The 11,688-nt window shown below is 41.8% G+C and overlaps 2 protein-coding genes across 2 annotated transcripts in view; both read right to left on the minus strand.

The window, feature by feature from the left end:
• The window catches only part of HACD4 (3-hydroxyacyl-CoA dehydratase 4), a 51,448-nt gene extending 50,940 nt beyond the window's left edge, over positions 1 to 508 (minus strand). The window contains exon 1 of the mRNA XM_069574121.1: positions 320 to 508. The gene's annotated coding sequence lies outside the window, so the exon portion shown is untranslated. The remainder of the gene's footprint in view (positions 1 to 319) is intronic.
• Positions 509 to 10,287: 9,779 nt separating this feature from the next.
• LOC138434579 (interferon beta-2-like) lies at positions 10,288 to 10,848 on the minus strand. Its single transcript, XM_069579392.1, has one exon. The coding sequence runs from the start codon at positions 10,846 to 10,848 to the stop codon at positions 10,288 to 10,290; it is 561 nt and encodes a 186-aa protein (XP_069435493.1).
• Between the last annotated feature and the right edge of the window lie 840 nt (positions 10,849 to 11,688).

Here is an 11,688-nt window from a genome sequence, read left to right on the forward strand (position 1 = left end):
CCACTTCATTCTTTTCTGGATAAATAAATCATTTTCTGCTTTGAAAACTATTTGTTTTACCTCTGGATTTTCCTTAAAAAAAAAAAAAAAAGAAAGAGAAGGAGCCAAGTTAAAAGGTAAAAGGAAAGAGAAATTTTGTTGTGTATTTCCATTAAACAATAGGGCACAGACCATTTTTCTTACACATGCCTATGAGATAACGAAAGCCACTGGTATGAGACTTGAAAAGGAAACTGCACGCAGAGCCTTCTTGCTACAAGGATTAAACCATAGTGGTCGAGAGAAGGAAATGCAGCCTTACCAAGGAAAACTGACTCACCCTTCAGACAGCTGCCTCCAAATACCTGAAGAAAAAATATTCTCTGTAGAAGCTGATGAAGAGCAGATGGGAATTTCCTGCTAATCTCCATAGAGCAAGGCAGTGAAAGTCCTTTTCTGAATGGGTGGGGCTGGAAGGGAGATAAACTTCTTGAGAGCAAGGAGCAGGCCTTCTGCAGAAGGCCCTGATAAGCCCTTGGAGCAAAGCCAGGAGCTGGAGCCCCTGGACCACAGAACTCCTTGTGCTCTCTTTAAACCGTAAGATCAGTGCTATGATGTTGCATAAAGGTTAACAGTTTGACCAGTTTGACAGACAGCTCCCTGGTGGTCAGTGGTAAAACAATCTACCTGCCAATGCACAAGACGCAGGTTTGATTCCTGGGTTGGGAAGATCTCCTGAAGGAGGAAGTGGCAGCCCACTCCAGTATTCTTGCCTGGGAAATCCCATGGACAAAGGAGACTGGTGGGCTACAGTCCATAGGGTCGCAAAGAATTGGACATGACTGAGCACGCGCGCACACACGCAGATGATTACAGGGTGTTGAAAACATGGTTTCTGGTTCCAAATATATCTCTCTTCTTACCAACTGTAGACTTGGGTAAGTTACTTAATCTTACCGAGTCTTGGTTTTCTTATATGTAGAAAGAAGACAGTAATACTTTCCTCTATGGTTTTCAGAAGCGTTAAACAAGATGGTATACATTTGTAACACATTTAGCAGAGTCCCTTGCAGAACAAATGTCCTTAAGAAATGTAGTTGTTATTATTGTGTTTGTGTTATGCTTTATAGCAGATATTCACATTATAAAGACGTAAATATAATTACCTTGATGATTCCTCAAAAATTAAATATGGAATTACCATATGATCTAGCAATTCCACTTATGGTTAAGCTTGTGTCTTTATGTAAATTACCCCCAGCCACTTAGCTATTGAGGTCTAAAAGATCACTAATGCAATAAATTCAGGTTATCATACTCAAAGATTTAGAAAAAATACAAATTCCTGGGGCTGAAATAGATATTTTCACACTCACATTTAAAGCAGCATTAATCAAAATAACCAAAAGTTGGAAGCAACTCAAAAGTCCATCAGTGAAGGAATGAATAAACAAAATGAGATATATACTTACAATGGAATATTGTTCATCCATTAAAATGAAGGAAATTTTGATACATGCTACAACATAGCTGAAACTTGAAGACATTGTAAGTGAAATAAGTCAGTCACAAATGAAATAAAGACTATGAGTCCACTTATATGGGGTAGCTAGAGGGTTCAAATTCATTGTTGTTATTTAGTTGCTAAATCATGTCAAATTCTTTTTCAGTCCCTTGGAATGTAACCTGTCAGGCTCCTCTATCCAAGGGATTTCCCAGGCGAGAATACTAGAGTGGGTTGCCGTTTCCTTCTCCAGGGGATCTTCCCAACCCAGAGATTGAATCACGTCTCCTGCATTGCAGGTGGATTGTTTACCACCTAGCTACCTGGGAAGCCCCATTTGAATTCATAGAGATAGAAAATAAAATGGTGATTGCCATGGTTGGGAGGAGGGGAAATAGAGAACTAGTGTTTCATGGGTATAGAGTCTCAGCTGGGAAAGAGAAAAAAACTCTGAGGTTGTGCGGTGATGGTTACACAACAGAGGAAATGGATTGAGCGCTATAAAACTGTACACTTAGAAATGGTTAAAATGGTAGATTTTATATTGTGTATATTTTACCACAATAAAAGAAAAAAATTGTTCTTTGTTTTCTGCAACTTGAAATGCAGTTGGTGCAGGTGTGTAACGTAGAAAGTGCTCTGGGCTTTTTTCCAGAGTTTTAGTGGGAGAGGATCAACTTCTTGGGCAACCTTTTAAAATATGAGAGACTATTGCAATGTGACATAAAAACCTCTTACAATCTTACTGCTGACAATGTTGAACTTAGACTGTAAGGGCCTACTGGGGCTTCTCTGGAGGCTCAGTGATAAAGAATCCGCCTGCCAATGCAGGAGACATGTTTGATCCCTGGGTTGGGAAGATCCCTTGGCGAAGGAAATGGCAACCCACTCCAGTATTCTTGCCTAGGAAATCCCATGAACAAACGAGCCTGGCAGGCTACAGTCTATAGGGTCATAAAGGATTCGAATATGACTTAGTGATTAAACACACATCACAAGGGCCTATTGATTTAATCTTATCTTGGAATCTTATTAAGAGATAGTAGGCCATCAAACAATGTATGCTGATTCTGAAAAAGGGACACAAGATACTGTGGCTTCATTTTATATTTCTTCCTTCTTATCTGTTTTTAAGAACTTTAATGAAGCATAATTGATATCCAATAAACTGCATATTTAAAGTGAACATTTGGTTTTGATGCACCAAATGGTTTTGAAATCATGGACACCAATACAGAGAACATATTCATATCCTTCCAAAAGTTTCCTCATGTCTGTTTGTAATTCCTACCTCCATCTGGTTCCTTAGTCCCACCACACCCATCCTCAGGTAACCACTGATCTGCTTTTTGTTATTATAGCTTTCCTTTCTAGAACTTTGTATGAATGGGACAATACAGAATGTATTCTTTGTCTGACTTATATTCAGCATAATTTTGAGATTTACCCATGCTATTGTGTGTATCAAAGGTACATCCCTTTTTATTGTTGAGTATTATCTGGATATACTACAATCATTTCTTTAATCATTCATTTGTGATGGGCATTTGAGTTGTTTCTAATTTGGGGATATTAGAAGTGAATTTCCTACAAACATTCATATACAAGTGTATGTATAGAAAGATGCTTTCCTTTCTCTTTGATAAATAACTGAGTGGAACAGCTGGGCCATATGGTAGGTGTGTTTACCTTATTAAGAAACTATAGAACAGTTTTCCAAAGGGATTCTGCCATGGTTTACTTCTACCAGCAGTGTAATGAGAGTTCCAGTCATTCTATATCCTTGCCAATGATCGATGAAGTCAGTCTTTAACTTTAGCCTTCTGATAAGTGTGCAGTGATGTCTCATTGTGGCTTTAATTTGCATTTCCTTAATGACTAATGATATTGATCGATCATCTTTTTCTGTCCTATTAGCCACCTTATTGGGTTGACCCAAAAGGTCATTCAGGTCTTTCCATAAGATGTTATCAGTTCAGTTCAGTTCAGTCGCTCAGTCGTGTCCGACTCTTTGCGAGCCTACGAATCGCAGCACGCCAGGCCTCCCTGTCCATCACCAACTTCCGGAGTTCACTCAAACTCACGTCCATCGAGTCCGTGATGCCATCCAGCCATCTCATCCTCTGTCGTCCCCTTCTCCTCCTGCCCCCAATCCCTCCCAGCATCAGAGTCTTTTCCAATGAGTCAACTCTTCGCATGAGGTGGCCAAAGTATTGGAGTTTCAGCTTTAGCGTCAGTCCTTCCAAAGAAATCCCAGGGCTGATATCCTTCAGAATGGACTGGTTGGATCTCCTTGCAGTCCAAGGGACTCTCAAGAGTCTTCTCCAACACCACAGTTCAAAAGCATCAATTCGTCGGCGCTCAGTCTTCTTCACAGTCAACGTTTTGGCCAACCCAGTATCTTCTTTGGTGACATGTATTCAAGTCTTTGTCCCTCTTTTATTGGGTTGTTTTACTGTTTCTGAGATTTGAGAGTTCTTTATCCATTGAAAAATCCTTTACCATGTATGTGTCTTAAAAATATGTCTCCCAGTCTGTCATAGATCTTTTCATTTCCTTAAGAAGGAAGGAAACTTTTGAAGGGAGCCCCATTTTTTCTTATTCCTAATGAAGTTTGAGTTTCCTAAGAACATGCTACACAGGGAATTATAAACCAAAGCAGAATTTTGAAACAGAATGCCAACTGAAGCCAAATTTACTAATAATTGTTTGATGGGAACAAGTTTCTGGGGTATTATCCATCAAGTCAGTTAACAAGGTAAGTGATTAACTTGGTCCTGCTAAATTAAGAGAGTATATTTCAGTGCTGGCAATTCTAGTCCAATGTCAGAGTTTGATTGTTTTAAACTAACTAGTCTAAGAGATTTTAGACAATTAAACTGAGGTTCATAAAGCAACAATCTATGTTAAGAAAAAAGGATAAATTCATAAACTGTTACTTTTTCAAGCTCAATAAGCATCAGTGCAACAGATTTAGAGAAAATGTTTGCAATTAGCAAGACCTGATTCTGGGTGCCCTTCACCTTCCAGCTGCACTACCAGCTGCTGGCTCTCTGTCTATGTCTCAGACCAGTCAAAACAGAAGTCCGTATCAGTGAGGGCCTTGCCTATGGCTGGACAGACCTCAAGTGTGTCACTTGTAGAACTGGACCAGGATGGCTAGTGGACATTCTGCAGGAAGGGTAGTGGCTATGGTAGGTCCTCATGTAATCAAACGGGTTCCTGTGTAATCAAAAACCGTTTCACACTCATTATCTGATATAAACCACACACACACACACACAGCATGAAGCAGGCTTTCGTGTTTCCTTGTACCTATTTGCTATTCACTTATCTCTTTCATTCAAATATATCACCTACTTTTTATTGGGTTATTTTCTCATTGTTGAGTTGAGAGAGTATTTTTAATACATTCTGGACACAAGTCCTTCATCAGATATGTGATTTGTAAACAGTGTCTCCCAGGTTGTGGCATGCTCTTTTCATTTTCTTAAGCGCACTTTATGAACAAGTCCCTGCATCAGATACATCTGGGACCTAAAAGTGCCTAATGACACCAGAAATTCCTAAGTACCAGCTTTGTTAAGTGCAAAAACTACCATACAAATGTACATTGATATTACACCCGTATCTACATGTCCGTTTGGTTAGGCAATGTTTAAGTTCTTATGTTAACTGAGATGTTTGCCAGGGCCTCCTAACTGCTTGACCCCTTAATCCATGTCTTCTGCATGATTTCCTTGGGAGGTAGAGGAGTGGGAGTGGGAAGCGGCTCTGCCTTCTGTCCCCACTGATTTGGTTTGTGTACAAACATCTAGAAACCCTCTGCTTGCTTGCCATGTAATTTCACCCCTGAACATGTGGGGCCTTTGTGTGGGCAGCCTTCTCTACTGAAGGTTTGAAGAAGATGGAGGAGACAATTTCATCACATCAACGCACATGATTTCAGGTTGCCTATAAGGCAACTTTATTTGCCCTCGCTAGAAATTTTTCACTGCTGCCTTATTCCAGGGAGCATCACAGCTCCAAGTGTTTCTCTGTCTTTCCTCCTCAAAAACAGATGCCCCCAAACATGTGATTGGTGTGGCAATGTCTTTTGTGTTGCCATATGCACAACCTCAAGATCTCACCTTGTTTCGCAAGAGGCCCATTTGGTATTTTTTCCCAAGAACCAGCACTTTCCTAGTGAGGTTTTCTGGTGCCAACTAAAATGATTACAAGCAATAAATGCTGGAGAGGGTGTGGAGAAAAGGGAACCCTCTTATACTGTTGGTGGGAATGCAAACTAGTACAGCCACTATGGAGAACAGTCTGGAGATTCCTTGAAAAACTGGAAATAGAACTGCCTTATGACCCAGCAATCCCACTGCTGGGCATACACACCAAGGAAACCAGAATTGAAAGAGACACGTGTACCCCAATGTTCATCACAGCACTGTTTATAATAGCCAGGACATGGAAACAACTTAGATGTCCATCAGCAGATGAATGGATAAGAAAGTTGTGGAACATATACACAATGGAGTATTATTCAGCCATTAAAAAGAATACATCTGAATCATTTCTAATGAGGTGGATGAAACTGGAGCCGACTATACAGAGTGAAGTAAGCCAGAAAGAAAAACACCAATACAGTAAACTAACACATATATATATGGAATTCAGAAAGATGGTAACGATAACCCTGTATGCGAGACAGCAAAAGAGACACAGATGTATAGAACAGTATTTTGGACTCTGTGGGAGAGGGAGAGGGTGGGATGATTTGGGAAAATGGCATTGAAACATGTATAATATCATATATGAAACGAATCGCCAGTCTAGGTTCAATGCAGGGTACAGGATGCTTGGGGCTGGTGCACTGGGATGACCCAGAGGGGTGGTACGGGGAGGGAGGAGGGAGGGGGGTTCAGGATGAGGAACATGTGTGTACCCGTGGCGGATTTATGTGGATGTATGGCAAAACCAATACAATATTGTAAAGTAATTAACCCCCAATTAAAATAAATAAATTTATATTAAAAATAGTAAAATGCAGAAAAATAAAAATAAAATAATTACTTCCCTCCTCATATGTAGCAGTCTATGAAAACATGCTGCCTTATATGTGGCATAGCTGCTTAGCATATGCAAATACAGATGCAGTTTGGGGTTAGCCTCCCTCATTCTTATTAGAATTAATATTAATTTATCATTTATCCTTTACGATGATAGAGATACTGTTTAAAAAAGCTTCTTTTGGCTGCACTGGGTCTTTGTTGCTGCACATGGTTTCTTCATTGTGGGGAGAGGACTTTTCTCCTTGCCGCGCACAGGCTGTAGAGCACATGGGCTCAGTAACTGCAGTGTACAGGCTTAGCTGTCCCACAACACGCTGGATCTTAGTTTCCAACCCAGGATAGAAAGTCTGTCCCCTGCACTGGAAGGCAGATTATTATTATTTTTTTTGAACTTTTTACTTTGCATTGGGGTATAGCCAATTAAGAATGTTGTGATAGTTTCTGTATACAGCGAAAGGGCTCAGCCATAGATATACATGTATCCATTTCTCCCAAACTCCCCTCCCATCCAGACCACCACATAACATGAGCAGAGTTCATTGTGCTATACAGTAGGTTGGAAGGCAGATTGTTAACCACTGGAGCACCAGGGAAGTCTCATGAACATACTCTTGATATTGTGGATGGATCAGCAAGCTCAGCTGTGGCACAGTTAATTCTGCAGAAGAAGCCTCTCCTCTGTCGGCTGGTCCCCTGCACACACCCAGAGCAGACCTTTCCAAGGCTACCCACGCCTCTGGCTTTCTCAGCCGGTTTAGCCGTTCAGCCCAGGCGAACTTTGGCATCCTCTTGACTCTTCTTGCTTGGAGAATCCCAGGGACAGGGGAGCCTGGTGGGCTGCCGTCTATGGGGTTGCACAGAGTCGGACATGACTGAAGTGACTTATCAGTAGCAGTAGCAGTGACTGCTCTAGACAGCCCTATCACGCTGCATTTCGAGGTCCTGACTTGTTTTTAACTCCTAGGAGAAAGGAAACATGGTGCAGAAGGGCTTTTGGCAGAGCTGGGCTGTGGAGTCACAGACTGTGAGGAGCTGGAGGGTGCGGGAAAGTTTATTGTGTTCCAGGGACCTTGACTGGCTTGGGAGGACCCCAGCAACAGACACACTTCTCGGTCCCACAGCGGGTGTCTTACCCAACTTACGTCGGAAGGGGGAGCTCCGAGTTCATTGTCTGTACAGTAACTTGCCTAACATTTCTTTTCAAAGCTGAATCCCTTAAAGGCAAGACAGACTCCTAGGCATTTGCTCCAGGAGAAAATGCTCAGCACAACACATGGATGGAGGCAGCTAATGAAGGGAACAGTCACCAATTCAGGTTCTCGAAGGGTTCAGTACAAAGACAGTGGCCCATCCATGCTGGCCAGGTGCCCCATGAGCTCCTAGGGAAACTGTATTTTCCCAGGGTAAGCCCTAGGATCTCTAGTCTTTCCCAGTCTGTTGTTTTCCTCTATTTCTTTGCATTGATCATTGAAGAAGGCTTTCTTATCTCTTCTTGCTATTCTTTGGAACTCTGCATTCAGATGCGTGTATCTTTCCTTTTCTCCTTTCCTTTTCGCCTCTCTTCTTTCCACAGCTATTTGTAAGGCCTCCCCAGACAGCCATTTTGCTTTTTTGCATTTCTTTTCCATGGGGATGGTCTTGATCCCTGTCTCCTGTACAATGTCACCAACCTCATTCCATAGTTCATCAGGCACTCTATCTATCAGATCTAGGCCATTAAATCTATTTCTCACTTCCACTGTATAATCATAAGGGATTTGATTTAGGTCATACCTGAATGGTCTAGTGGTTTTCCCTACTTTCTTCAATTTGAGTCTGAATTTGGTAATAAGGAATTCATGATCTGAGCCACAGTCAACTCCTGGTCTTGTTTTTGTTGACTGTATAGAGCTTCTCCATCTTTGGCAGCAAAGAATAGAATCAATCTGATTTCGGTGTTGACCATCTGGTGATGTCCATGTGTAGAGTCTTCTCTTGTGTTGTTGGAAGAGGGTATTTGCTATGACCAGTGCATTTTCTTGGCAAACCTCTATTCGTCTTTGCCCTGCTTCATTCCGCATTCCAAGGCCAAATTTGCCGGTTACTGCAGGTGTTTCTTGACTTCCTACTTTTGCATTCCAGTCCCCTATACTGAAAAGGACATGTTTTTTGGGTGTTAGTTTTAAAAGGTCTTGTAGGTCTTCATAGAACCGTTCAACTTCAGCTTCTTCAGCGTTACTGGTTGGGGCATAGACTTGGATAACTGTGATATTGAATGGTTTGCCTTGGAGACGAACAGAGATCATTCTGTCATTTTTGAGATTGCATCCAAGTACTGAGTATTTGAGTCTTGCGTCCAAGACTCTTTTGTTGACCATGATGGCTACTCCATTTCTTGATGCTAAAGCTGAAGCTCCAGTACTTTGGCCACCTCATGCGACGAGCTGACTCACTGGAAAAGACTCTGATGCTGGGAGGGATTGGGGGCAGGAGGAGAAAGGGACGACCCAGGATGAGATGGCTGGATGATATCACAGACTCGATGGACGTGAGTTTGAGTGAACTCCGGAAGTTGGTGATGGACAGGGAGGCCTGGCGTGCTGCAATTCAAGGGGTCACAAAGAGTCGGACACGACTGAGAGACTGAACTGAACTGAATTGAAGCCCTAGGATAAGTGAGCACCCCCTCTTCCCACCTGAACTTCCTTTTCTTCCCTGCTTTCTGGTTTTTCCTTTGGCCTGAAACCACTACATCTGTTACACCTGTCTTGGATTTGGCTTTAGAGAGTATGAGGCTTCAGAGATGCAAAGCAGCAGGAAAAGCAGATAGGATAATCCTGTATGAACAAGGAAGGGGGAACCAGGAGCAGACTTGCTTTTCTGGGGGGGAAAATGAGGGAAAAAACTAGTTAGATGGCAGGGGTATCAAGCAGAGCCTTTTTTCCCTCTGGCGTCTATGCCCCGGAAGCAGACAGAGACCCCAGCTCTCCTAAGACAACCATACACTTTGGCTGTTTCATGAAGAGTGCGATAAAGGGACTGCCACTTAAAAGTGTCACAGAAGTGCCAGGGAACTTCTCACCCTTGGGCATGGCTGGGGGGTGGGGAGAGACATAAACATTTTAAAATCCTGTGGATGGGGGATGTGGAAAGGAAAGCAGGGCATCCCATAGATAATAGAGGAATTAAGGGCAAACACAAGAGCTGAAATATTCCTGCAGTTACCCTGACAGCCAGGCAAATTCTACCTTGAGGGCCGAAGCCCCTGGGGCAGAGTGTAGAAGCAGGAGGCGCCCCTGCTTCCAAGTCCACAGTCATCTACTTGTGTCTACATTTTAATTCTGTAGAGGCTCACGCCACAATTCTTCTCCTAAAACTACTTTCCTTCTCATCTTTCTCGTTGTATATTCCACATGACTTCCTTTCATTTTAAATTCATTGAGGGCAGGGGCCAGAAACTCTACAACTCAGCAGGCTCATTCTATAAAGAATGTCTCCCACGTGCTCTGCAATTTTAGTAATGTGTTGTCACATAAATCAAGTTGACATTAAAACTAACACGTTGACTTTCGTTTCATAAATAATTTATTTCCCATATAAAAGTTTAAATAAATACTGCATAAATCAATTTAAAAATAGGTTAGTCTTTAACTGTCCATTGAAATCCAGTGCATTGCCTTGTCAGTTACTTCAAGAGCCTCTGCTGCTGAAGAGTCTCACCTCAAAGTCACATTGTCCCTTTCCAGAGCCACAGGGGGGAGATGTTCAGTCCCGGAGGTAACCTGTTAGTCTCCTCAGGAAAGAAAAGTTCCTGAGGATTTGCACTCGAACGACTGTCCAGGCACACCTGTTGTACTTCTTGGACTTGAGGTACTGCACGAGGTTGAAGTAATATTTCCTCAGGTGAAGATCGGTCGTGTCTCCCATAGTGGAGTTTTTCTTCTGCATTATTTCCTTCCGGATTGGCTCCAGACGATTCATCTGCCCATGGAGTTCCACAAGGAGGTGCTCAATGATGGTCTCAGACCAGCCAGTGCTGGAGAAGTCTCTGGTGAGAATATTGAAGATGTGCTGGAGCATCTCATACATGACCAATACGGCATCTTCCTTCCGGAACTGCTGTGCTTGCTTCATCTCCTCAGGCATCTGGAAGTCCATCCTGAACTCGAGGCAATGTTGAGGAGTTGAAGGTAACTGCCACAGGAGGTTCTGACACACCACAGAGCTCCGCCTTTGTTGGAATCGAAGCAAGTTGTAGCTCCTGGAAAGAGCTGTGGTGGAGAGACACAGCAGGAGAACCATCTGGAGGAGACACCGGTAGGTCATGGTGAAATCAGGCCCAGGGCTGCCTGTTCTGCTAGAAGGTCCTGAAGCTGAGTCTCCAAGAGTTTGCAGAGTGAATGTCCTTCCTCCTTGAGTGTGGGCTACTTATACAGGATGCCCCTCCATTCTTTCTATTTGAGAGGAATTTCCCACTTTCAGTTCTCCCTTTCAGTTTTCCCATGTCATTTAAATGGTTAGTTGCCCCCAAAACTCTTTTTCTTTAAGCTCCTTGCTCTTTTAATTTATATATACCACATGGAAAAAAAGATATACAAACTGAGAATTTCTAATGTTTTTTAAAGTTTCAATGAATTGCTGAATGTTAAAGAAAAATATAAGCCAAATCTTTGGAACTAGATTATTACAGGATTCTTTCATATGGAAAAGATTTTTCTTTTTCTCTTTTCATATTATGAGATTTGGGAAGAGGGGGCCTTGTTTGTAAGAGAGTTTTCTTTTTCATAAAAATTAGGTTTAATTCTCAATTCTGCTATTACCAAACAATAATACTGGCAGTTTATGATTTTAAAAGAGACATCTATTTTTCCTATCTATAAGAGAATAATGTTAAACTAAGTTGATGAACAATAAATATATGATATATGTATGATTTAAATTAAATACATGCAGTTTATGATTTTAAAAAAAGACACCCATTTTTTTTCTATCTAAAATAGAGTGATGTTCCTAGAGGGGTGGGAGGGGGCACGAAGGTTCCAGAGGGAGGGGATATACGTATACTTATGGCTGATTCATGTTGATATATGGCAGAAACCAATGTAATATTATAAAGCAATTATCACTCAAGTAAAAATAAATATATTTAAATAAAGATTAAAAATA

Source organism: Ovis canadensis, chromosome 2 (assembly GCF_042477335.2).
Source record: "Ovis canadensis isolate MfBH-ARS-UI-01 breed Bighorn chromosome 2, ARS-UI_OviCan_v2, whole genome shotgun sequence".
NCBI classification, from domain to species: Eukaryota; Metazoa; Chordata; class Mammalia; order Artiodactyla; family Bovidae; genus Ovis; species Ovis canadensis.